The sequence below is a fragment of the Myotis yumanensis genome, unplaced genomic scaffold (genome assembly GCF_028538775.1).
Source record: "Myotis yumanensis isolate MYYU_CA2020_CCGP unplaced genomic scaffold, mMyoYum1.0.hap1 SCAF_16, whole genome shotgun sequence".
Classification (NCBI taxonomy): Eukaryota; Metazoa; Chordata; class Mammalia; order Chiroptera; family Vespertilionidae; genus Myotis; species Myotis yumanensis.
This window is the reverse complement of record NW_027223767.1, coordinates 13,501,358-13,523,894: the sequence shown is the minus strand read 5'-3', so window position 1 is coordinate 13,523,894 and position 22,537 is coordinate 13,501,358. Positions and strand designations below refer to the sequence as shown.

The following is a 22,537-nucleotide window of genomic DNA, read 5'->3' as shown; positions in this document are numbered from 1 at the left end:
ACTTTTTCCCTGAGAGTTGTTGGTGGTGCTTATATCATATAATTGAGAGAATCACTCTTTACTTCCTTCTCCTTACAACTGCTGAGAAAGAGATGATGGCGAAGAATTGACCCTGTTAATGGTCTCCCAGACTCTCAGCCTTTACTTTATTCTGCTCAAATAATAAGTGATCAAATGATTTGAATTCTTCTATAAAATAAAATTGGAAGAATTTTTGCAATTCAATAATATTTTAAAGAGAAATGGGGAGAAAGGGAGCATTGTGAGTGATTTTTTAAAAGAGAGAGAGAGAAGTGCAAGATCTGAGCAACATAGTGTGTGTGTGTGTGTGTGTGTGTGTGTGTGTGTGTGTAGGGAGAGTACTGGGTATAAAGACAGCAGAGGGAAATCCTGTTGTCAGGAGTAGCCATAAAACATTTAACAATATGAATCCCTTACAATGTGTGGAGAGGAGCAGCCACCTTTCCCCCACCCTCTGGGCTAATCCCAGGTTCTGGTTTGTCTGGGTGGGGCCCAATCCGGTAGTGGGCTGGCACACAGAGTCCTGCTTTATTAAAGCCCCAGGTTTGTCCTGCATGAAGCGGGAAGAAACCTAGCCTGGGAATCTTTGGGAACCTCTGACACTCGGGCAGTCCACCTGCTGCCATGGGCCGCTACCACATCCAAGTGGCCACTGGGGCCTGGCTCTTCTCTGGGTCTTTCAACCGCGTGCAGCTGTGGCTGGTTGGGGAACTCGGAGAGGCAGAGCTGGAGCTGCAGCTGAGACCAGCGCGGGGCCAGGTAAGTGGAAGAAGTGGGAACTCAGACCCCCTGGCTGAGTTCCCTGCCTGAGGGCAGTTGGGACTTGGGAGGCTGAGAGCCAGTGACAGCACAACCGCACCAGCTGGGACTTCCAGTGAGAAGGGACGCCTGTACCTGGGTGGGTGAGAGATTCAGAGCCAGGGCCCAGCTGGACTCAACCCCTTTCTCCCTCCCCTAGACTCTGATCCACACAACTTCCACTCCTTTCCCAAGTGTCATTATGGGATCAATGGTCAAAGGGTAAGGTCCTCCGAGAGCCAGGGTGCAGCTGCAGGTGTTGGTGCTCAGTGTTCAAGTCACTGTGGTCTCAATCGGGTTCCTGGTGCTCCCGGTTCAATGGGTCATCTGAGACCGACCGCTCAGATGTTGGGAGGAGGAATTGCTGTCTTTGGAGGCCGTGTCACTGGACTCCACAAAAGCCCCACCCATCCGGCACCCTCAGTTAAATGCCTCTCCTGGGTCTCCGCTACTAAGTCTCACCTGGTTTTGGTCCCCACAGGTGGAGGCGTTTGAGCAGGACATTTCCCAGGACTTGGGGCCACTGCAGTTTGTGAAGTTGTGCAAACACCACTCCCTGGTGGACGACGCCTGGTTCTGTGACCGCATCACCGTGCAGGGCCCAGGAGCCTTCCAGGAGGCTGCCTTCCCCTGCTACCGCTGGGTGCAGGGCGAGGGCATGCTGACCCTGCCTGAGGGCACAGGTGAGGGGCCGCCTCAGGGAAGTGGGAGCAGGGCCCACGGAGTACTGAGGAGGAAACACGGGGAACATTATACATAAATAAAAAGGCTATAGGTAGGACTGGAGAGGGAAATAAATGATGTGTACATCCCCCCTCCCAAGGTGTGCCCTGGGAATGGGAGGTGCAGCCACGCTCTGGAAAACAGAAGAGCCAAAGTAAAGTGGGAAGGAATCTCCGTGTGACTGGGAACAAGTTAGGACAAGGACAGGTAAGGCTAGCACATGGGACCCCTGAGAGGAGGCAGGGAAGGGGAGCAATAAATGATATGATGTGAAGAGCTGGTTTGGCTGTGAAAACATGGAAGACAACTGGTAGGGCAGGGAGCACACTGACTGGGGTGGGGAAGAGTGAGCACGGGCCATAGGGGATTTGTTGCTGTGGGACACATGGAGGAGAAATATGACTGGAGAGAAATTTAGGACAATGGCATGTAAGAATGGAGACTAATCAGCCCTAAGAAAGATGGCATGCTGTTTGAGACAACATGGATGGATCTTGAGAGTATTCTATTAAATGAAATGTCAAAGGAAAAGGACAAGAACTGTATAATTTGACTCCTAAATGGGATAAAAAAACAAAAAGCAACAAATGAACAAACAAAACAAATAAAAATACAAACTCATGTATATAGACAACAGAGTGGTGGTTACCAAAGGGAAGAGGGTAAAAGGGGGTCAAATATATGGTGACAGAAGAAGACTAGACTTTGGGCAGCGAGCATACTCGAAGTATATAAATGTCATATTGTAAGATTGTACACCTGAAATTTATATAATGTATCAATCAATGTTATATCCCAATAGATTTAATAAAAAATGAAATAGGCATCTTTGCAAGACAATATAAGTACAGGGGAGAAAAGGACAAGTCAGGTTAACAAATATAAACCATGTGATGGTGAGGCTAGATGAGATGGAGTGAGGGGAAAGTAGCAACATGGAACTATTTGCTCCCTAAGACAGGTGAGATGGGATGGTTGAAGGTAACACACATAGAATTTGTGTCTCAGGGATCAGGTGGAGGTAGGGACAGAGAACAGCAGAGTGCATATGTATAGTGAATATGAAATATGTCATTTGGAGGAGAGGTAAAGATGTAGAAAGGGAAGACCAGTATTGATGAGCTTAACAAAGGCAATACACAATAATATGGGGTTTTGTGGATATGGCACGTGATCAAGAAGACAATTCATAATCATCTATAGGCACAAGTAATGGGATTTGATTTAAGGAACATGAAAGGAAGGAAAACATGAGATGTTGATTAAGGACCACTATGGAGTTGAAATAGGTGAGATCACGAATAGGTTTTGGGCAAAGATACAATGAGTGACTTTGGGGAATACATCAGATGAGGTAGAGCCAGAGAAAAAGGCAAGAGTATGATGTGATACAGTTAAGAATGAGAGATTAGATCAAGTCAGGGATAGCAGCAATTGGACAAATCTATGTGGTCAAATGTTCTCCCAGCCCGCCTGGCAGAAGAGAGTACCTTGGACGAGTTCCAGAAGCATCGAGAGAGAGAACTGAAGGAAAGACAGCTGATCTACCGGTAAGCACCTACCCACAGCCCTCCTGATATTCCCACCTCTTCTCTGATCCTGCCACCATCACTGACCCCTAATTCCTTTCTGAACTCTTTTCTCCATCTGCTAGTTGGAGCACCTGGAAGGAAGGATTACCCCAGACAATAGCTGCGGACTCTGAGAAGGATCTGCCCCCAGATATGAAATTTCATGGTGGAAAGAGGCTGAACTATGAATGGACAGAGAAGACAGGGTGAGAAAAGATCCCAGTGGAGTAGTGGATCCTGTAACAGGCAGGATTTGGTGAGTTGACAGTGCCAACCTTGATATCTGTCCTAGGTTACTGGAGATGATCCTCAAACGTGTTTACACTCTCCTGAACTCCTGGGACAGCCTAGAGGATTTTGATCAGATCTTCTGGGGCCCCAAGAGCACCCTATGTGGTCAGTATTCCCATAGACCTTTGTAACTTCATAATAGCCTGTTTCGATGGCTCAAACTTCACACTCCATAGTCCCCCAGTACCTCCCAGGTGAGAAGATATTATGCCTGGTCATATCTCCGAGGCAACAAGAAGAAAGGACGGGGCTGGATACAGAGTGACTATATGCCTGAATTGCTGTATTAAAACCTAAAGAAGAGGGAAATTGGGTTGTTGTAAATATCCTCCCCTTATCCTCCACTCCTACTCCACAGAGAAGGTTCACCAGCACTGGCAGGATGATGAGCTTTTTGGCTACCAGTTCCTCAATGGCGCCAACCCCATGCTGTTGAGACGCTCCACCTCTCTGCCCTCCCGGCTGGTGCTGCCCTCAGGGATGGAGGAGCTTCGGGCCCAGCTGGAGAAAGAACTCCAGGTACACCCTCCAGCCCTTTATTGTCTTCGAGTTGTCGGTGGGGGAAGGGATGTGGTGAAGGGGAAGGACCAGAGATGAATCAGGGAAGGGAGACTGTATTAATCCACTGTTCCTATGTGCAGAGTCTTTTGCAGGAAAACCTTGCAGTTGATAAAGTATGTAAAGGAAACTATGAGACTCTTTGGTGCCAGACAGAGGTAGCAGAAGAGAAAGTAGATGAGGAAAGAGGCCTGGAAAACTTGACAGGGGAAGCTTAGCATGCCTGTGCTTCAAAGGAATTGGTCAAGTATGGTCTTAAAACCACCACTGCCACAGGGAATGAACATGTCCCTGGGGGAGATTCCTCTCATTTTGCCTCTTTCCTCACTGTCAACTGAGATGACTTGGACTAATTGTTCTGGATGCCTCCTTCCTTTCTCCCACTAGGACTCTGATATTGATGTAGGATAATTGTAAGAAATGAGACTGAATGTTATTACATTTCTTCCCCTTGGTGCTGGCCCTCTGGAGTAGACTTTGAACTTTCCCTCCAGAATGGTTCCCTATTTGAAGCTGACTTTATCCTGCTGGATGGAATTCCAGCCAACGTGATCCAAGGAGAGAAGCAGTACCTGGCTGCCCCCCTCGTCATGCTGAAGATGGAACCCAGTGGGAAGCTGCTACCCATGGTCATCCAGGTGAGATATTTTGGAAATCCTCTTTCAACAATGCTCTCCCTTCACTCCAACCACTGCCCAGGGACAAAGACAGCCGGCTCTTGTCCCCCACCCCCACCTCACTCAGTGAGATCTGTCTTTGTCTCCAATTTCTCCTTTCTACCTCACAGCCTGCTCACTACTCACATGAAATTACCTTTTTTGAGAGTCAGAATGCTCTCTATTGGTCCTCACCCTAAGGCTACTCAATCTCTTTCTGACCTTTGAATCTTTGGAATATCCCTTCTATTTTAGACATATTCTCCCTTGTTTTTAATGCATTTTCACTCTTACTTTTCTCATCAGTCAATTGATGAGAACTGTCAGGAATCTACCATCCTAACTCATACCTTCATCAGGTTTCTCCCAAACCACTGTTATGGTCATACTGGACTCCCTCTTTCCACTTCCTCCTGCTTTGAACCTGACCATCATGACACTCACACTTCCCTAGAGCTAGTGAGAGAATGACTGGAAGGATCCTCATTCCTCCTACTAGATTATGACCCCTGGGAGACAATCTTATTCATAATTTCCCCCCAGAAACTGAGCACAGTGTCTAACATATGATGAGGTCAAGGAATACTTAATTCCTCCTTATTGCAGATCCAGCCTCCCAACGCCAGCTGCCCCACCCCACCACTGTTCCTGCCCTCAGATCCTCCTCTTGCCTGGCTCCTGGCAAAGTCCTGGGTCAGAAATTCAGATTTTCAACTGCAACTGTTCCAATATCACGTGCTGAACACTCATATGCTGGCTGAGGTCATCGCTGTAGCCACCATGAGGTGCCTCCCAGGACTGCACCCTGTCTTCAAGGTACATCCCCTACCTTCCATGTCTCCTCTTGCTCACATCCCAGAGAAAGGAAACAATGCAACATTTCCACAGGATTTAAAAAGCCTAAGCCATCATCTGGGAATATGAAACAAACCTGCTTTGAAATAATCTAGCACTGATATGGTATTGCAGCAAAGAATTTTCATAGGCAGAAGGGGACAAGACACAGTTAACTATGACAAGACCTGAATTTTGTGGTCATATTTTCACGTTTAAATTCTATTGATTTTGAGCTAATTATAGACTCACATGTAATTGTAAGTCATAATACACACAGAGACCACCTATCCTGTTAAGTCCAGCTATTTACATTTTCCTACACATATCCTAAGTCAATGCTCTGAAATTCTCCAGCAGTGGATCTGGAGGGGAGTGGAAATATAATTTGTTAAACCAATATGTTGCCTTTTAGCCAAGAAGACAAATGGTAGACATGACAAACAGCCAGAGAACCATATCTTAGAATAGAGGTGAAAATAACAAGAAATAGCTATAAACTCTATAGTATTGATGGAGAATGTTCTACTGCAACCGAACGTTATGAGGAGCACAAGATAAAAGGGCAAGGGCCTGGCTGGTCACTGACATCTACCCAAGAGTGAGGAGACTAAAGATGTGCATTTGCATGGTGGTGACAGGGATGGGAGGGAGGAGATCCTGCCTGCGTCATGCCTGTGCAATATTGGAGAGAAAGGCCAGAGGCCTCAGCACTGCCGGGCTTAGGAGCTCACAAAGTAAACACTGTTGGAATGACCAAGAAATACTGTGATGTTATAAACAGTGAGTTCAGTGTCTATTGCTAGGCAGAAGGCAGCAAAATAAGGCTTGTGCTTGCCTTACAATTGTTTTCCAGATCTCAATGGCACTTTGATACAGGAAACAGGGCAGAGCAGGGGGCAAAAATCTATAAACCTATGAAGTAGAGCAGTGGTCAGAGTGTAGTCAGGAAAAGAAGGCAGTTTGGAGGCAAAGATGAGGTGTTGAGCTTCAGACACAAAGAGTTTGAAGTGTTGGTAAGATATGCAAATGAGTGTTTGGCAGGCAGAACAACTGAACTGTAATGTCACTGAGAGTTCCAATGCCAACCCTCCTCTGGGCTGTGGTTGTTCGGTGTTCTAGGGTGACATAGACAAAATAGTTACTAATGTAGATCATGGGCTCTCAGGTTTGATAACCTCATGATGCCTTTGCATGACCATCTCCCTCCTAGCTTGAATCACTTATGCCCAATTTTACACTTTAAAATGCCCTTTTACTAGTTAAGCCCCCTCCACATCCATATTCCCTCACCATAGCAACTCCATCCCATGGCAGACAGTCTTGTTGGAACTCCCAGGAGGACTAAGCCTGCAGAACTTACCAAGGTTACCTGTGCAAGCTCTGGATTCAGACTGCTCAGGTCTGAAGCCTGGATCCTGGTCTCAGTACTCACCAGATGTGTGTTCAGGGTCCTCATCTCTGAATGAGGATAGCGATCTGCATTGTTGGGTTGTTAAGGCATTACAGGCTAAATGCTAGAAAAATGTCAGTTTTCTGCTGTTATTTTTATTGTCATCATCATTTCTGTCATTGCTGTTAGGAACTCTGTTCTGGGTTCTTTGCTCCTCACTATTGTCTTAGTGTTTTCTGTGACACCAGCATCCCTCCATGCACTTTCTGAAAAGAACAATATGAGCTACCTTGATTCTAGATTATAGGAGTATCACTTGTGTCCTTCCCTTTTTCCAGCATAAAAAACTCTGATCAACACCCAAACTGTCTGAATCCTTTTTATCAACCAGATTAAAATGAAATAAAAATAATTTAAGATAAAAAGAAGCCCATGTCAGGATTTGTTGTACTTTATATAATTTTTTTTGTTCTTCCTCACCTGAAGATATATTTTCCATAGATTTTTAGAGAGAATAGAAGGGAGAAAAGGAGAGACAGAGAGAGATCACTCTGAGAGAGAACACATTGATTGGTGGCCTCCGGTATGTGCCTCCACCAGCACCGGGGATTGAACTTGCAATCCAGGTACATGCCCTTAACTGGGAAAGGAACCCATGACCCATCAGTGCTCAGACCAACATTCTAACCACTGAGCACCGTGGCCAAGTCAGGTGTACTTTTTTAATAGGTTAAAAAAAAAGCAGGAAAGAGGAGACAATTAGGAACAGATTTCATGACAACCCATTTGCTGCTTAAGCAGGTAGCTTAATTTGGCTCCAAAAATTTTGACTGAAGGTATCCTCTCCCCAAAGGAAACCAAGAGTAAAACAATAAGCAGCTGGAGGGAGAGCTTTGAAAATGAGGAGAGAGGCTAGTTTAGGGAATGAGAAGATTTGAATGATAGAGGAAGCATTAAATGACATAAAACGCTAAGGGGTAGCTTCTAATCTAAACAGACAATTACATTCAAGGTGGATACAATAAAGGTAATGATAATACTTCCTAACCCAGTGGTTCTCAACCTTGGCTGCACATTAGAATCACCTGGGAATCTTTTTAAGATCCTAATTTCTGGGCCTCATCCTCGGGAAATTCTGTTTCTTTGTTACTAATGTTGTGGCCTCACCCCGTAACAAAGAAACAGAATTTCCGGAGGATGAGGCCCAGAAATCAGGATTTTAAAAAGATTCCCAGGTGATTCTAATGTGCAGCCAGGTTGAGAACCACTGTCCTAAGCAATGCTTCTGTGTGCCAGGCACTGAGCTAAACACTCTCTGTGTATGACTCACATAATCACCACCACGGCACCTGACTTAGGAGACCTATTATCATCTGTGTTGACAGATGAGGAAATTGACATGTAGGGGTTTATTACCTTGAACAAGTACCAAAGTGAGCCGTTAAGCCTGGACTCAAGCCCAGGTCATTCTAGCTCCACAACCCCACTCAAAGTACAGTCATGGAGAGCATGAGAGTTAGTGATCATAGCAGCAGAAGGAGACCAGCCTACAAAGGCACTGGAAGGAAGGAAAGCATCAAGAGGAGAGAATGTTCCCAGGCTGAGTGCCACTCCCTACAAGGGAGGACCCAAGCATGGACTCCAATAACTACCCTTCTCTAATCTTCTTCATCCAGCTCCTGATCCCACACAGGCGCTACACCATGGATATAAACATACGGGGACGGACACACTTCGACTCAGATAGTGGACTATTTAGTCAGGTAAAGAGGAAATGGGGGCATGGGGCTGCCTAATCTTTCATCTCTCTACAACCTCCTGCCATCTTCACAGTCTCACACCACCTGGTATGAATGTCCTGATCCTTAAACCCATGAGCCTGTTTATTTTATACTTTCAATTTTGTAAACCCCGCTGTGAACCCCTTATATACTATGTCAAGATTCTGAAGCTCTCCTTTTATCTCTCAAAACCTGTCAACTCTCAAATCCCAGGCAATGAATACAGGAGGAGGGCCCCATGTGCAGTTGATGCGTCGGGCCATGGCTCAGCTGACCTACCGCTCCCTCTGTCCTCCTGAAGATCTGGCTGACCGGGGCCTGCTGGGAATCCCAAGTGCTCTCTATGCCCATGATGCTTTAAGGCTCTGGAAGATCATTGCCCGGTGGGTGAGAGTGGGAGCTGAGAAATGGATGGCCATTGGGGAGAGGGAGAGTGGGTCTCTGTCTTGAGGTCAGTATGGGCCAAAAGAAACATGAGGATGTGAGGGCGATTTGGCTGCGACATCTGTCACCCCATTGATCGCCAGGGTTGATTCGGCTGATCTGCCTGGCTAGGCGGGTGTCCCCCTCCTCCCTCACCGATCCATGTGCGTCCCCCCCGAAGCTGCGCGCTCGGTCGAAGAGGACGACCTTTCCCCCCCCCGCCCCCCCCGCCCCCGAGGAGAGGACCGGTCTTCGGTCAAGGGTATACGAGTAGCTGTGCTCCCCTGCTAGAACCTCCAAACAAGCTCTCAAAAGAAACATGAAAGAAGAAGGTCCAGACAGAGGGAGCAGAGGAGACAGTGGGTAGGATCTGAAAAGGAGGAAAGTGGAATAAGGGAGAGCCTAGGATGGGAAAGCTGGGAATGGGGAGATGGGGTTCTGGAAGAACCAGGATATTGTTAGAAAGAATGGTTCTTAATCATGCTTAGGGAACTTTTAAAACTAATGACCCATATTTCCTTCCTTTCTGAAGTAGTGTGTAGAAGGAGTTCAGGGATGTCCCAAAAAGTAAGTATTGTGATCTGTCCCCAGATACAGTGGAAGGAGCTTGGCAGAAGCCACAGAAAAGGAGTAGAGGTCAGAGGCTAGGGCCTTCTATTCTCAAGGAGCTCAGCTCCCTTCTCCTCTGGGCAGGTACGTGGAGGGGATCATCCACCTCTTCTACCACGAGGATGATGTTGTGAGAGGGGACCCTGAGCTGCAGGCCTGGTGTCGGGAGATCACTGAGGTGGGGCTGTGCCAGGCCCAGGACCGAGGTGAGATCCCTCCCCAGAGAAGAAAGCTCCTCAGACACTCTGCCCAGAGCCCCTTGTCAGCATTGCCTTCTGGGGACATAACCCCTTATTACCCTCTTGACCTCCACACATGAAGCATCTGAATTCCATTTTCACCTCCTAAATGTTAGGACAATTCTAGAAACTCAAGGATTATTCTCCTCAATGTTCCCGACCATCAACCTTTATGGCCATCCCCCATTCTCGCCACAGATGCCCCCAACCTACCACAGCCTGGGGCCCAGTGGGTATGCAACCTGCTTGTGCTCTCCGATGCTCTTCGTAAGAATGCAAATAGGAAAAAAAAATTCCCACCAAAGTTCATAATGACCCTCTCTGGCTTTCCCACCCTTCTCCTCTTGCCTGCTACTGTCCACCACACACACAGGGTGCGGACACACGCCACACTACTGCAGTGCAAGGTCATTTCTAGGTGCAAACTGACCCTTAGTGTTCTCTTGCTGGTTCATTTCCTCACTAGGATCTATCTTTCATTCTCCCACTCCACATTTTCCTCTGTGAGGAAGAAATAGCTTGTTTGAGCTTTGCCTAGTTTCATCCTCCTCTCTTGCACACATGGGCCAGCTTGGTTCATTTCAAATTGTCCTTCAGGCCCTGCCCCCTCATACTTCACACCAACACCTTGAGTCCCATCTTCAGCCGTTGGAACAGGTACAAACATATCCTGGGAAGCTATTATGGACAGGCCTTAAAATGCAAATGATGCAGGGTTCAAAATACCAAAGCCAGATCCTTGGAGAGAGGCTTTTCTTGGCGGATCTGGACAACACCCCCACTGCCCCAACGCTTTCAGAACAAAATGTTCTGTGGTACTTTTCAGTTCTGTCTTTCAAGCATCCCATGCCCCAAAAGATGCTTCCTTCTCTCCCTAACCATGCTCTTTCCATGAAATCCCCACCTTAAGCATTTAAAAAATACAGTCATATATAAGCTTTAAGCTCTGATTACCCCATCCTCTCCTTCAACTTTCAATGTTCTCTCTGCCCTATTATTCCCACATTATTCTTATTAGAGGCCACACACTAATATTTGTTTCTAAAGTACTGGTTTCTGCCTCTTTCCTTCTATGTGACCTTGAGCTATCCACTAGATCTCTTTCGCTTTGACTTTTAGTTTCCTTATTTCTAAAATGGACATATATTTGGTCACAATCCTCACATTTAATCTGACAGAATTTTTGAGACCCAATGATATAATGTGTGACAGTGCTGAAACCTGCATAGTACATAGTGTTAGATGAGTTTAATCATATGCTCTACCCCACACAAAAATACCTCCCCAATATGATCAGCATGTGAAATAGGAGAGTCCAGATTCTGCCATGCGGTAGATGACCTTAGTTAGGCATCAGACTCTATGACCCCATCTCACTGCATTCATCCTATTTATTCTGCAGCTTTGATACTTTGACATCTTGGAGTCTTGCTGACCCAGAAGGCACCAACCTTCCCAGGGCCAGCTGATTCTCAGATATGGCAAACCACTCCCCTGGGAGCATGCTTTCCTATGCCGGAAGTCCCAACCACCACCTGTATTGAGCTCTTATACTCTGGCCGCTAATCCCCTGTCCTAATCACCATGGGCCAGGTACCAGCCTAGGCACAGCTACCACACTCCAGAGCCCACTGGAATTATAGCAACTAGCCTGTCCTAAACCCGCTCATTCTGCCTTGCTTGTTCCTTCTCATGGAAACCGTGACAAAGGCTCCTGCTACCTTTTCCCCTCACCCCTCTGCCTCTTGACCAACCCTGGTGCTCCCAGTGTGGTCCCCTGCGGTGCGGCAGGTACCCATCTCTTGGGATCTGTGAGTATAACACATACCTTTTCCATGGCAGTTATCTCCTGACCTGTTGGCCTCAGCACAACTGAATAATAATAGAAACTATATTTTAAAACACTTGCCTGTATATTGAGTGGAATGGATAGCTGACTTTCACACCCTTCCTGTACTTTTAACTGAATGAATTACTTCTCTTTCTCTGCATCATTTCCCAGCTATCTTTAAGCACTGAACCGCTTTTGGGGAGTCAGAAATTTTGTTGAAATACAACAAACCTAGAGAGAGGTACAGAAATCATAGGTGTGCAACTTATGATGTGTTACTATGGTGACACACCTGTATGATTAGCATGAAGATCAAGAATCAGAACTTCACCAGCGCCCTCAGAAAGCCCCTTGTGTACTCTTCCAGTCATACCCACGTGAAAGTAACCATTACCTTGACTTCTAGGTCAGTTACTTTTACTTATTTTGACCTTCCTCAGATGGAAATACAAGCACGCACTTGCTTGTGTCTGGCTTCATTCTCTGAACACTGTTTTTGATATTTACCTACTTCGTTGCATGTAGCATGTAGTTTGTTCATTATCATTGTGGGAACCTACATTTTATGACTATGGCACCATTTATTTTTCCTTTTTGCCATTGATGGGAATTAGTATTGTTTCCAATTTGGGGGGATCAATAATAGTGCTGTTGTGAACGTGTGTGTTTTCCTGTGGACTTGATGGAACTTAACATATGCGAAAATCAGCTTCCGTAGTTATTGACCCTTTTCCAAATTGGTTGTACCAGTTTCCACTTCTTTCAGCAGAGTATGTGTTATCGTTGCTCCATATAGTCTCAAATACATAAAAAATATATTTCTATCTTTTTTGCTTTAGCCATTTTGGTGGGTATGTAGATCTATCTTATTGTGAGTTTAAGTTATGTTTCTTAGAGACTAGTTGCATTGAATGCTTTTTCCTTGGTTTAATAGTCATCAGAATATCCTCCTTTATGAGGTGCCTGTTAAAGTCTTTTACACTTATACCTTTAGGGGTATAGCCCTCATCTTGTGATTTTTTTTAATTGAGGTAAAATTGATATATATTATTAATTTCAGATGTACAACATAATGACTCAATATTTGTATATATTGTGAAATGATCACCACAGTAAGTCTGTTTAATATCCGTCACCACACATAGTTACCCAGTTTTTCCTTTAATGAGAAGTTCTATGATCTACCCTTTTAGAAACTTGCAAATATATAATGCAGTGTTATTAACTATAGCCACCATGCTGTACATTACATCCCTTAACTTATTCATTTTATAACTGGAAGTTTGTAACTTTTGACCACATTCACCCATTTTACCCACCCTTAGCCCTACCTTTTTTTTTTTTTTATAGATTCCACATATAAGTGAGATCATGTAATAATTATCGGTCTCAGGCTACTTATTTCACTTAGCAAAATGCCCACCCATGGTCTATCCATATTTTCACAATTGGCAAGATGTTCTTCTTTTTATAGGTAAATAATACATATAATTTTGTTCATTCATTCATTCATTGATGAACACTTAGTTTACTTCCATGTCTTTTTTTTAAAGGATTTTTTATTGACTTTTAGTGAGAGAGTAAAGGAGAGAGAAACAATGATATTAGATAGGAACAGGACTATTGAACTGTTGCCTCTTAAGGAGATCGAGCCTGTAACCCACAATACATAACCGGGTCATGTGCCCTGACCAGGAATTGAAACAGCAACCTTTTGTTGCACAGGATGAAGCCCAACAACTGAGCCACACCAGCCAGGGCAGTTGATTCCATGTCTTGGCTATGGTAAATAATGCTGCATGGACATGGGGTGCAGATATATTTTCAATCACTGTTTTAATTCTTTGGATAAATACCTGGAAATGGATTTGCTGGATCATATGGTAATGCTATTTTTAACTTTTTAAGAATACCCATACTGTTTTCCATAGTGGTTTCACCAACTCCCACTAACAATGCATAAGGTTTCTCTTTTCTCCACAGCCTCACCAATATTTGTAATTCCTTGTCTTTTGATAACAGCCATTCTAGCAGGTTTGAGGTGACATCTCATTAAGATTTTGATTTACATTTCCCTGATGATTAGTGGTATTGAGCGCCTTTTCACGTACCTGTGTGTGTCTTTAGAAAAAGGTCTATTCAGATCTTCTGTCCACCTTTTAATTGGACTTCTGGTTTATTTTTCTATTGAGTTCTTTATACATTTTGGATATAATCCCATATTAGATATGAGATTTGCACATATTTACTCCCAATTGGTAGGTTGCCTCCTTTTTTTTCTTTATTGATTAAGGTATTACATATGTGTCTTTGTCCCCCCCATTACTCCCCACTCATGCCCTCACCCCCCTGGTGTCTGTGTCCCATTGGTTAGGCTTATATGCATGCATTCAAGTCCTTTGGTTGATCTCTTCCCCTTACCCCCACCCTCCCCTACCTTCCCTCTGAGGTTTGACAGTCTGATCGATGCTTCTCTGTCTCTGGATCTGTTTTTGTTCATCAGTTTATATTGTTCATTATATTCCACATATGTGTGAGATCATGTGATATTTATCTTTCTCTGACTGGCTTTGATAGTTTCCTTTGCTGTGCAGAAGATGTTTAGCCTGATGTAGTTCCATATGTGTGTTTTTTTGCCTTTGCTTTTGCAAATCCAAAGTATCATCACCAAGACTGATGTCAAGGAGCTTACACCTATGTTTTCTTTTAGGAGTATTATGGTTTCAGGACTTTAATCCATTTGTCCTTAATTTGTGTGTGTGGTATAAGATAATGGTCCAGTTTCATTCCTTTGCATGTGGCTGCCAGTTTTCCCAAAACCATTTATTGAAGACATTGTCCTTTCCCCATTGTATATTCTTGGCTCCCTTTTGGGGCTCTCTGTTTGTTTCCATTGATCTATGTGTCTGCTGTATGCCCAACACCATACTGATTTGATTAACTTTGCGTTGTTATACAGTTTGAAATTAGGAAGCAGGATGAGGATGCCTTGAACTCTGTTCTTCTTTCTCAAGATTTCTGTGGCTATTTGGGATAGTTACTGATTCCATACAATTGTAGGTTGATTTATTCTTTTTTTTTTTTTTGAAAAATGCAATTGGAATTTCATAGGGATTGCATTGAATATGTAGATTGCCTTGGGTAGTATGGACATTATAACAATATTAATTCTTCCAATCCGTGAAAATAGAATTTCTTTCCATTTATTTTCTTTCTTTGGTGTCTTACAGTTTTTGGTGTACAGGTATTTCACCTCCTTGGTTCAATATATTCCTAGCTATTTTATTCTTTTTTATTTTACATGACTGACTGAATGAATGAATGCTCACTAAATCTAACATGTGGGTATCTACAGACATTAGCACTCACTCCCTCATCCTTTTTCAGGGATTGCAGTTTCTAAACTTTGGTATTTCTTCTCCTAGGTTTCCCTGTCTCCTTCCAGTCTCGGGCTCAGCTCTGCCATTTCCTTACCATGTGCATTTTCAGATGCACTGCCCAGCATGCAGCAGTCAACTTCAGCCAGGTATGGACAACTGAGAGTCTGGGTGCCTGGTCTAGGGTATGTTTGAAGGAAAGAGTGGGGAGCTAGAGCCCTGCATATCAGAGTCCCTGGTTGACTCCAGATTCTTCCCCCCTCAGCATGATTGGTTGTTCTGGGTCCTTAATGCCCCATGCACAATGAGGATGCCTCCTCCTACCACCAAGGAAGATGTGACAATGGCCACACTGATGGGCTCACTCCCAGATGTTCGGCAGAGCTGTCTTCAGATGCTTTGCGTGAGGCAAGTGGGCCGGCAGCAGCCAGACATGGTGAGAGCGGATTTGGGGAATTCTGGGGCAGTGATAATGGAAAAGAAATTTCAGAATGTGGGGCTGGGCTCTGGTCCCTGTGTCTTGGAACTAGAATCTGATCAATCCTTCTTTTCTGCTTCAGGTACCCCTGGGGTATCACACAGAAGAATATTTCTCAGGCCCTGAGCCCAAGGCTATTTTAAGACAATTTCAAGTAGATCTGGACAACCTGGAAAGGGAGATAGTGGCCCGGAATGAGCAGCTAGACATTCCCTATGAATACCTGAAGCCGAGCTGCATAGAGAACAGTGTTGCTATCTGAGCCCCAGTAAATGGCCTTTCAAAGACCACAGGCCAATACTAGGGTTAACATTTTCCTTTTGAGTTTTATGTTTTCCTGGGTCTGAATTGCTGTGGTTCTATTTTCTTTACTATCTGAGTGTCATCCCTCAATATATCACTAGCCGGAGGCACTGTTCCATTTCTAAATCATCTAACAGAATGACCTTTAACTTGAAAACACATTCCTTAAAGAGATCAACTATTCACTCATGTAGCCTTCTCCTATCTCTGGAAATTTTGTCTTTTCTATTTTTATATAATCATTTGGGGTTAGATTTGTTAATATAGTGTGGGATTAATATTCAATTCTATTTTCTTTTGAGGAAACCTATTATATAAGCACAGTTTATTTAAAAGCCCATCCTCTCTCACTGATCTACTATGCTAGTATAAATCACATTGTCATATCTGAAGGGGAGTATTTTTGAGTTTTTTATTCTATAGTTTCATTAATATGTTTGTCTTACACTGTACCATACGGACATAATTACTACAACTGTATAATTAAAATAAAATACTATTTCATAAAATATATTCTTCAAATTTGTCTTCGATGTGACAGTTTTTCTTTGACTCCTGCTCTTTCATGTAAAAATAAAATCAGCTTGTTATTCTCCAAGAAAACCTATTGTGATCTGTGTGTGTTAATGTACTGCATCTATATGAAGTTTTTAATCTTAAACCAACTTTGCATTCTTGAGATATATCTAATTTGCCATTTTATATGTTGTTAAATTCCATTACATTTTCTCAGGCTTGAGAAAAACCAGGTACTATTTCAAACTATCCAATCAATTTCCCCATCTTTTCCTTGCTTCTGTTGGTTTCTCCCTCTAACCAATCCATTTCCTAGATCCTCTGGGGTTCTGTGTCCCTTATCCAATCCAATCACTTTCCCAGTCTAGGTACCTCCCCTTTATGGTCACTATCTTAGTTCCTACTAGCATGACCCATAGTAGAAGCACCACCCCCTGTGCCATCTTGGCTTCTACTGGGACATGCACCCAGCAGAGGAATTTCCCCTTTATTGTTTATTTCTCCATCCAGATTGGAAAGCTGGTCTTTTCTCCATACCTGGGAGGCAGGAATGTTAATCCCGATGGTGGGAAAATACTGCAATCTCCTGGGTGCCTATGCATGCTGCAACTTCCTAGTAGATTAGGCTTCTTAATGTCTGATTCCCTTTGCTCCCTTCCTTTATTAATCTCTACATACCTATGGTAACATTTTGATTATAATATTTGCATTTATATTTATCAGGGTGATTAGCCTATATTTATCTTTTCTGGTTTTGTTAAGATGCTTTAATAAACCTTAGCAAGTTAATGATCCTCATTTCTCTGAAACATTTTTTAGAAGAACTATCTGTAGTTGGTAATATCTTTTTATTAAACGTTTTATAGAACTCACCTCTACAACTGTCTATTTTTGGTGTGTTTGCAAGGGTTTTTTTCCAGTGGTGGGAGGGAATATTTTAAACGACCAATTAAAATTACTTAATAGTTATACAATAATTCTAGTTTGGTATTTTGTCTTCTGTCAGATTTAATTCTACTTTTTCTAGGAAGTTTTAAATTTTTCATCAAATTTGTTGTCTTGTCACAATAGTCTCTTATTTAATAAGTAGAGGCCCAGTGCACAAAATTCGTGCACAGGTAAGGTCCTTAGCAGTTGCCAGCTGCCAGCTAGGGCCTCCCTGCCCCTGGCTGCCTGCCACTGCTGCCAGCCGGGGCCTCCTTTCTCACCCACCTTGGCCTGGCGCCACCCGCTCACCTGCTCCACCATCCCGCCATGGTTCTGCTCTCAGTGGGGTCCATTGGGGCTGGCAGCACTTCCACTGCTGCCTGCTGCCAGCGCTGCATCGCCGACCCGCCATGTTCCGCATTGCCCCCTGGTGGTCAGCGCACGTCTAACTCCAGGTTGGTCGGACTACTGCCCATGGGGACAATTTGCATATTAAGCCTTTTATTATATAGGATTATTGTAGCAATTTTATGTGTGGCTACATTTTATTGCTAATATAGTTTATTTGTACTTTTTTTTTTTATTGATCAATCTTGCCAGGAGTTTGGAGTTTAGAGATTAGAGTCTGGAGAATGAGAGATGAAATAGAGACTCAGTCTTCTTGAAATAGCTGATATGAACAGGGATAAAAGGCTTAGAGATATTAGTTCCAATGCTCCCAAGGTAAATAAAGATGATGATGGTTTTAGAGTTTGGGGGGGAAAAGATAGGGTTTTACTGGTAGAACATAGACAATGGAGGCCCTTAATTGAAACCTATTGCTATTGGCAAAGGGGCATGCTTAGTCCAGTTTCTCAGGACTCCAAGTTAACTGCTGCCAAAGGAAACAGGGCAGAAGGGGAAACTTACTGCAAGCTCTATGAGGACATGGAGGCCTGCAGAGACACTCTATCAGGAACTCTGCCACATTACTTATTACATTAATAAGACACGACAAAATATATCCTTGTGGCACTTGCCACTTAAAATGGATTTTTTAAATAATACATTTTTCACAAGTTAATCCTCTAGATAAAATTGAAATACAGTATGTATTTCTTAATATGACAAAGAGCATATATAAAGAAGAACAGAAAATGTTATCTATGTCATCAAAATCATTACACTTAAAATCGGGAACAGGCAAGAGATCATCACAGTAATCACCATTATTCCAGATTCTTTGGGAGAGAAAGTTAGTGGAATGGGAAAGGAAAAGATGTAATTACATTTAGGGAAACAAATAACAAAATGATCATTATTGGAGACGATGTAATTGTATTCCTGGAAAGACCAAAGAACTCAATTACAAATTATTAAACCTAATAAGAGAGAGGCTACAAAATAAATACCAGGATAAGATACCAAATGAATATTTAAAACAGAATAGTTTCATTTATATTAGTAATAGTCAGTTAGAAATAAAAACAGATTCCCTGCTTCTCATTGACACATTTGGAAATAAATAAATAATTTAATAAAAGAGAAATATAAGTCGTCTGTAGATCCTCAAGATCTTAATCAGCAGAAGAACCTCAATATCATGATGGGATGACATAATACTGGGAGACACTGTCCCACAGAGATTAAAAACATAGGCTCTGAAGTTCGGCTATTTAAGCTCAAATCTAATTATAAGATGTTTCCATGAAAAAGGGAAGATTAGGTTGACATGTATGCCTCAGTCTGGCCCCAAAACACATGCATGAGAACTTGTCCCTCACCTTGCTAATTGGTGCCCTGAGAGCATAAGAGTGTCCTGGAATGCTGCTGGGAGGCCTTTGTATGTAGTGAAAGAATGACTGGTACCTGAGATGTCAAAGCACAGGCAAAAGGTTGAGCTTCATGGGATCTGGAGGGCAACTGAGAGCACCAGAGGTGATGTTCCCACTCAAGAGAGGAGTGTGAGGTTTCAAAGCACATGCTGAGCAAATCCCCATTCTGCCGAGACACCTTGTCCTGGCTAGGTTTGCCTTAGTGCAGTGAATAAATACAAATTGAGTAGGGAAAGCCATATCAAGGTGACTTATTTTAAGTACCTCCTTTAGAAGAACTGGTGGACAGAACCATCTGCAATCCCTCTGAGCTTCCCAGACAGGCACCAAGACAAAACTCAACCTCAAAATAAACAATGATCCAGAAAAAGAGAGAGAGAGAGAAAGAGAACTGTATAAGGGAAAAATACTAGTAAATATTTAATAGTGAGTCTAAGTGAAAATATAAAGCCAATCACTGGGCAGTCTTCCCATATATACCCAAATGCAGTTCCCTTTTAAACTGGCTGACTCGGGTTCTACAAATAGGAAAAAAGCAAGGAGATGCCAAGCTCCCACCCTTGAGAGAAGTTTCCAGCAATTAAGAGAAGGATACCCCCTGAAGAGGACCCTAGGAAGGTAGTGAGAAATCCACTCCACACCTAACTCACTCACACAGATCCTGGGCTGCCTGGGGAGAACGCTCTCACAGGTCGGCACATTGTTGCAAGTCACTGTCTCTTGGACCCAGACAATAGGTGCCCGGGGGCTCCAGCCTAAAGACTGTGCCTCTGCCTTACCCCTCGCATTATCCATGATTCTTTGTTCCACGTAACAGAAAATCAATTCCAAGTGCTTTTTTACAAAGCAAAGACATTTATTGGCTCCTATGATTGAAAACGGCAGGAGTTGTGTGACTTCAGGTATGGCTGGACCAAGGAGTTCAAACAATATCATCAGGACTCAGTCCCTCTCTTTCCCTCCATGTCACAGCTTTGCTTTCCTCTGTGTTGGCTTTATTCTCTGATAACCTTTCTCACGTGCGGCCACTAGAGTCAAGAGTCAACAGGTCATTACAGGCCCACCTCAGGGGTGTTGCAGGTTCATTCCTAGCCACCACAACAAAGCAAGAATTGCAATAAAGAGAGTGATAATCTTTTTGCCGGTGGAGAGTCGGGCTTTCCATTTGTGAAAAAACACATCATCTGTGAAGCGCAGTAAACTGAAGAGTAATAAAATGGGGTCTGCCTGTAGTCAACAAGCAACCAGGATGGAAACACAGAGGCTTCATTCTATTTCCATCAAAGTCGAGAAAGTAAGCCTCTTTGGCCCTGGTTAGCCCACACTGGGCCATGTGTCCACCTCCTAACCAATTACTGTCTAGGATGATGTAATACTCTAATTGGGCGGTTTTCATTGAATCATTAATTGGGAGACAAGGAGCAAAATCATTAGGCAGCCTGAGACTCACCAGCAATACACACATGTGAGTAAAAGCAACAAAAATTAAAAAGGTCTTCAGATCTGTTCTCCCCAAGGTGATAATAATAAGTGCTATCCCATTAAACTTTTTTGTTTGTTTGTTTTGTGTGGTTTTATATATATATATTATTGACTTCAGAAGGGAGAGGAAGAGAAAGAATAGAAACATCAATGATGAGAGAGATTCACTGATTGCCTGCCTCCTGCACGCCCCCAAGTGGGGATCGAGGCCACAACTAGGGCATGTGCCCTTGACCAGAATTGAACCTGGTACTCTTCCGTCTGCATGCCGATGCTCTTGGGCAGGGGTCCTCAAACTTTTTAAACAGGGGGCCAGTTCACTGTCCCTCAGACCGTTGGAGGGCCGGACTATAGTTTAAAAAACAACTATGAACAAATTCCTATGCACACTGCACATATCTTATTTTGAAGTAAAAAAACAAAACGGGAACAAATACAATATTTGGATTTGCATGTGGCCCGCGGGCCGTAGTTTGAGGACCCCTGCTCTAGGGCTAGCCCATTACGTTTAATAAGCTTCCCCGAGGATTCTGGAGTAATACATTAATATCCATAAAAAGCACTTAGAAGAATGGCCCAAAGTCAGTACTATAGAACTGTTAACTATCATAACTATCATCATGGAAAAAGGATCTTGGAGAAAGAATAAGAACATATCCTAATAGGCAGGGTGAAGGTACAGAATAGTTTAATCTAAATATTGAAAGGAGTGTAACTGGATTTTCACTGAAAGTTGGAAGTGGATGGGATGTGCTGCTGGTGAGGTCACTGGGAAATTGGAATACAGAGGGTTATGGCTTCATATTCCCTGTGGATGGCTTCCATTCGGCTACCACACCTCAGAGCATTGGCCTTCTGAAGGACACAAATCTATTCCTGCCTGTATAGTCTTGCTGATATTCCAGTGAAGCAGGTTCAATTACTTTTTGTTTCTTTACTTTTTGTTTCCTTGATTCACAGTTTGAGAATGACAAGACATTTAAATATCTTTTCTGTCACAGATACAAGGAAATTTGGTACAGAATAAATATCCAATACTGATTACAAGGTGGTGTACTGATACACACTGAAGTATACCCTCCTAAAACAAACTCCAACCATAGAAACAATAGGGAATATAAACAAATGACTATTCTCCAAAACTAAAAAGTGAATGCTTAGTGAAATAGAGAGAATTTGCTAAAAATAGAAATCATCCTAGACTAGATTAAAAGGGAACATTGTGGCCCAGAACATTAGCAAGACCATATAGGGAGGAATATATTTCTCTCCGTCAGAAGGAAACAAGGTGTGACTATGCTCTGAGGTGTGATAGCTGCATGGGAGCCATCGACAGGGAATATGAAGCCATCACACTCTGGATTCCAAATTCCCATATACCTCACCAGCAGCTCATTCCATCCACTTCCAACTTTCAGTGAAAAGAAATAGACTGCAACCCTGACAGCATACCAGCCCCTCTCCCCAGCTGAGCTGTGAAAGCCAAGATAACAAACAGTCTTGAAAGCAACGGGCAGTGATCGCCACAAGGATCAGGAATTGGAGTCAGTGATTCCTAAAGGTAGGGGTGCAGGTGAGATTGGACAAAGTAGAACTGATTGAAAATCTGCATGAAGCTTTGCCGGTGTGGCTCAGTGTTTGAGCACCAAACTATGAACCAAGAGGTCACCAGTGTGATTCCAGGTCAGGGCACATGCCAGGGGTTGCGGACTTGATCCTCAGTAGGGGGCAGTGCAGGAGGCAGCTGATAGATGTTTCTCTCTCATAGATATTTCTATCTCTCTATTTTTCTCCCATCCTCTCTCTCTGAAAAATCAATAAAAATGTTTTTTTAAAAAAGAAAGAACATCTGCATGAAAAGCAAATGGCCCCCATATTCCCTTATCAGCCCCTTCAGGGAATTCTCCTTCCT

At 43.4% G+C, this 22,537-nt stretch overlaps 1 protein-coding gene across 1 annotated transcript; it reads left to right on the top strand.

Annotated features, from left to right (window-relative positions):
- Positions 1-645: 645 nt before the first annotated feature.
- LOC138994097 (polyunsaturated fatty acid lipoxygenase ALOX12-like) lies at positions 646-15,845 on the top strand. The gene is made up of 14 exons (XM_070393748.1): positions 646-780; positions 1,301-1,502; positions 3,011-3,092; positions 3,197-3,319; positions 3,406-3,509; positions 3,763-3,923; positions 4,457-4,600; positions 5,225-5,434; positions 8,522-8,608; positions 8,840-9,009; positions 9,743-9,864; positions 15,154-15,254; positions 15,371-15,541; positions 15,666-15,845. Exons 1-14 carry the CDS (start codon positions 646-648, stop codon positions 15,843-15,845), a joined length of 1,992 nt encoding a protein of 663 aa, XP_070249849.1.
- Positions 15,846-22,537: the final 6,692 nt, after the last annotated feature.

What these genes read in the sequence shown, in the direction of transcription:
- LOC138994097 (XM_070393748.1), top strand. Translation starts at nt 646, where the DNA reads ATGGGCCGCTACCACATCCAAGTGGCCACTGGGGCCTGGCTCTTCTCT. An exon ending in GACCCTGCCTGAGGGCACAG is followed by an intron (nt 1,503 to 3,010) that starts GTGAGGGGCCGC and finishes ATGTTCTCCCAG; the next exon opens with CCCGCCTGGCAGAAGAGAGT. An exon ending in CTCTGGAAGATCATTGCCCG is followed by an intron (nt 9,010 to 9,742) that starts GTGGGTGAGAGT and finishes TCCTCTGGGCAG; the next exon opens with GTACGTGGAGGGGATCATCC.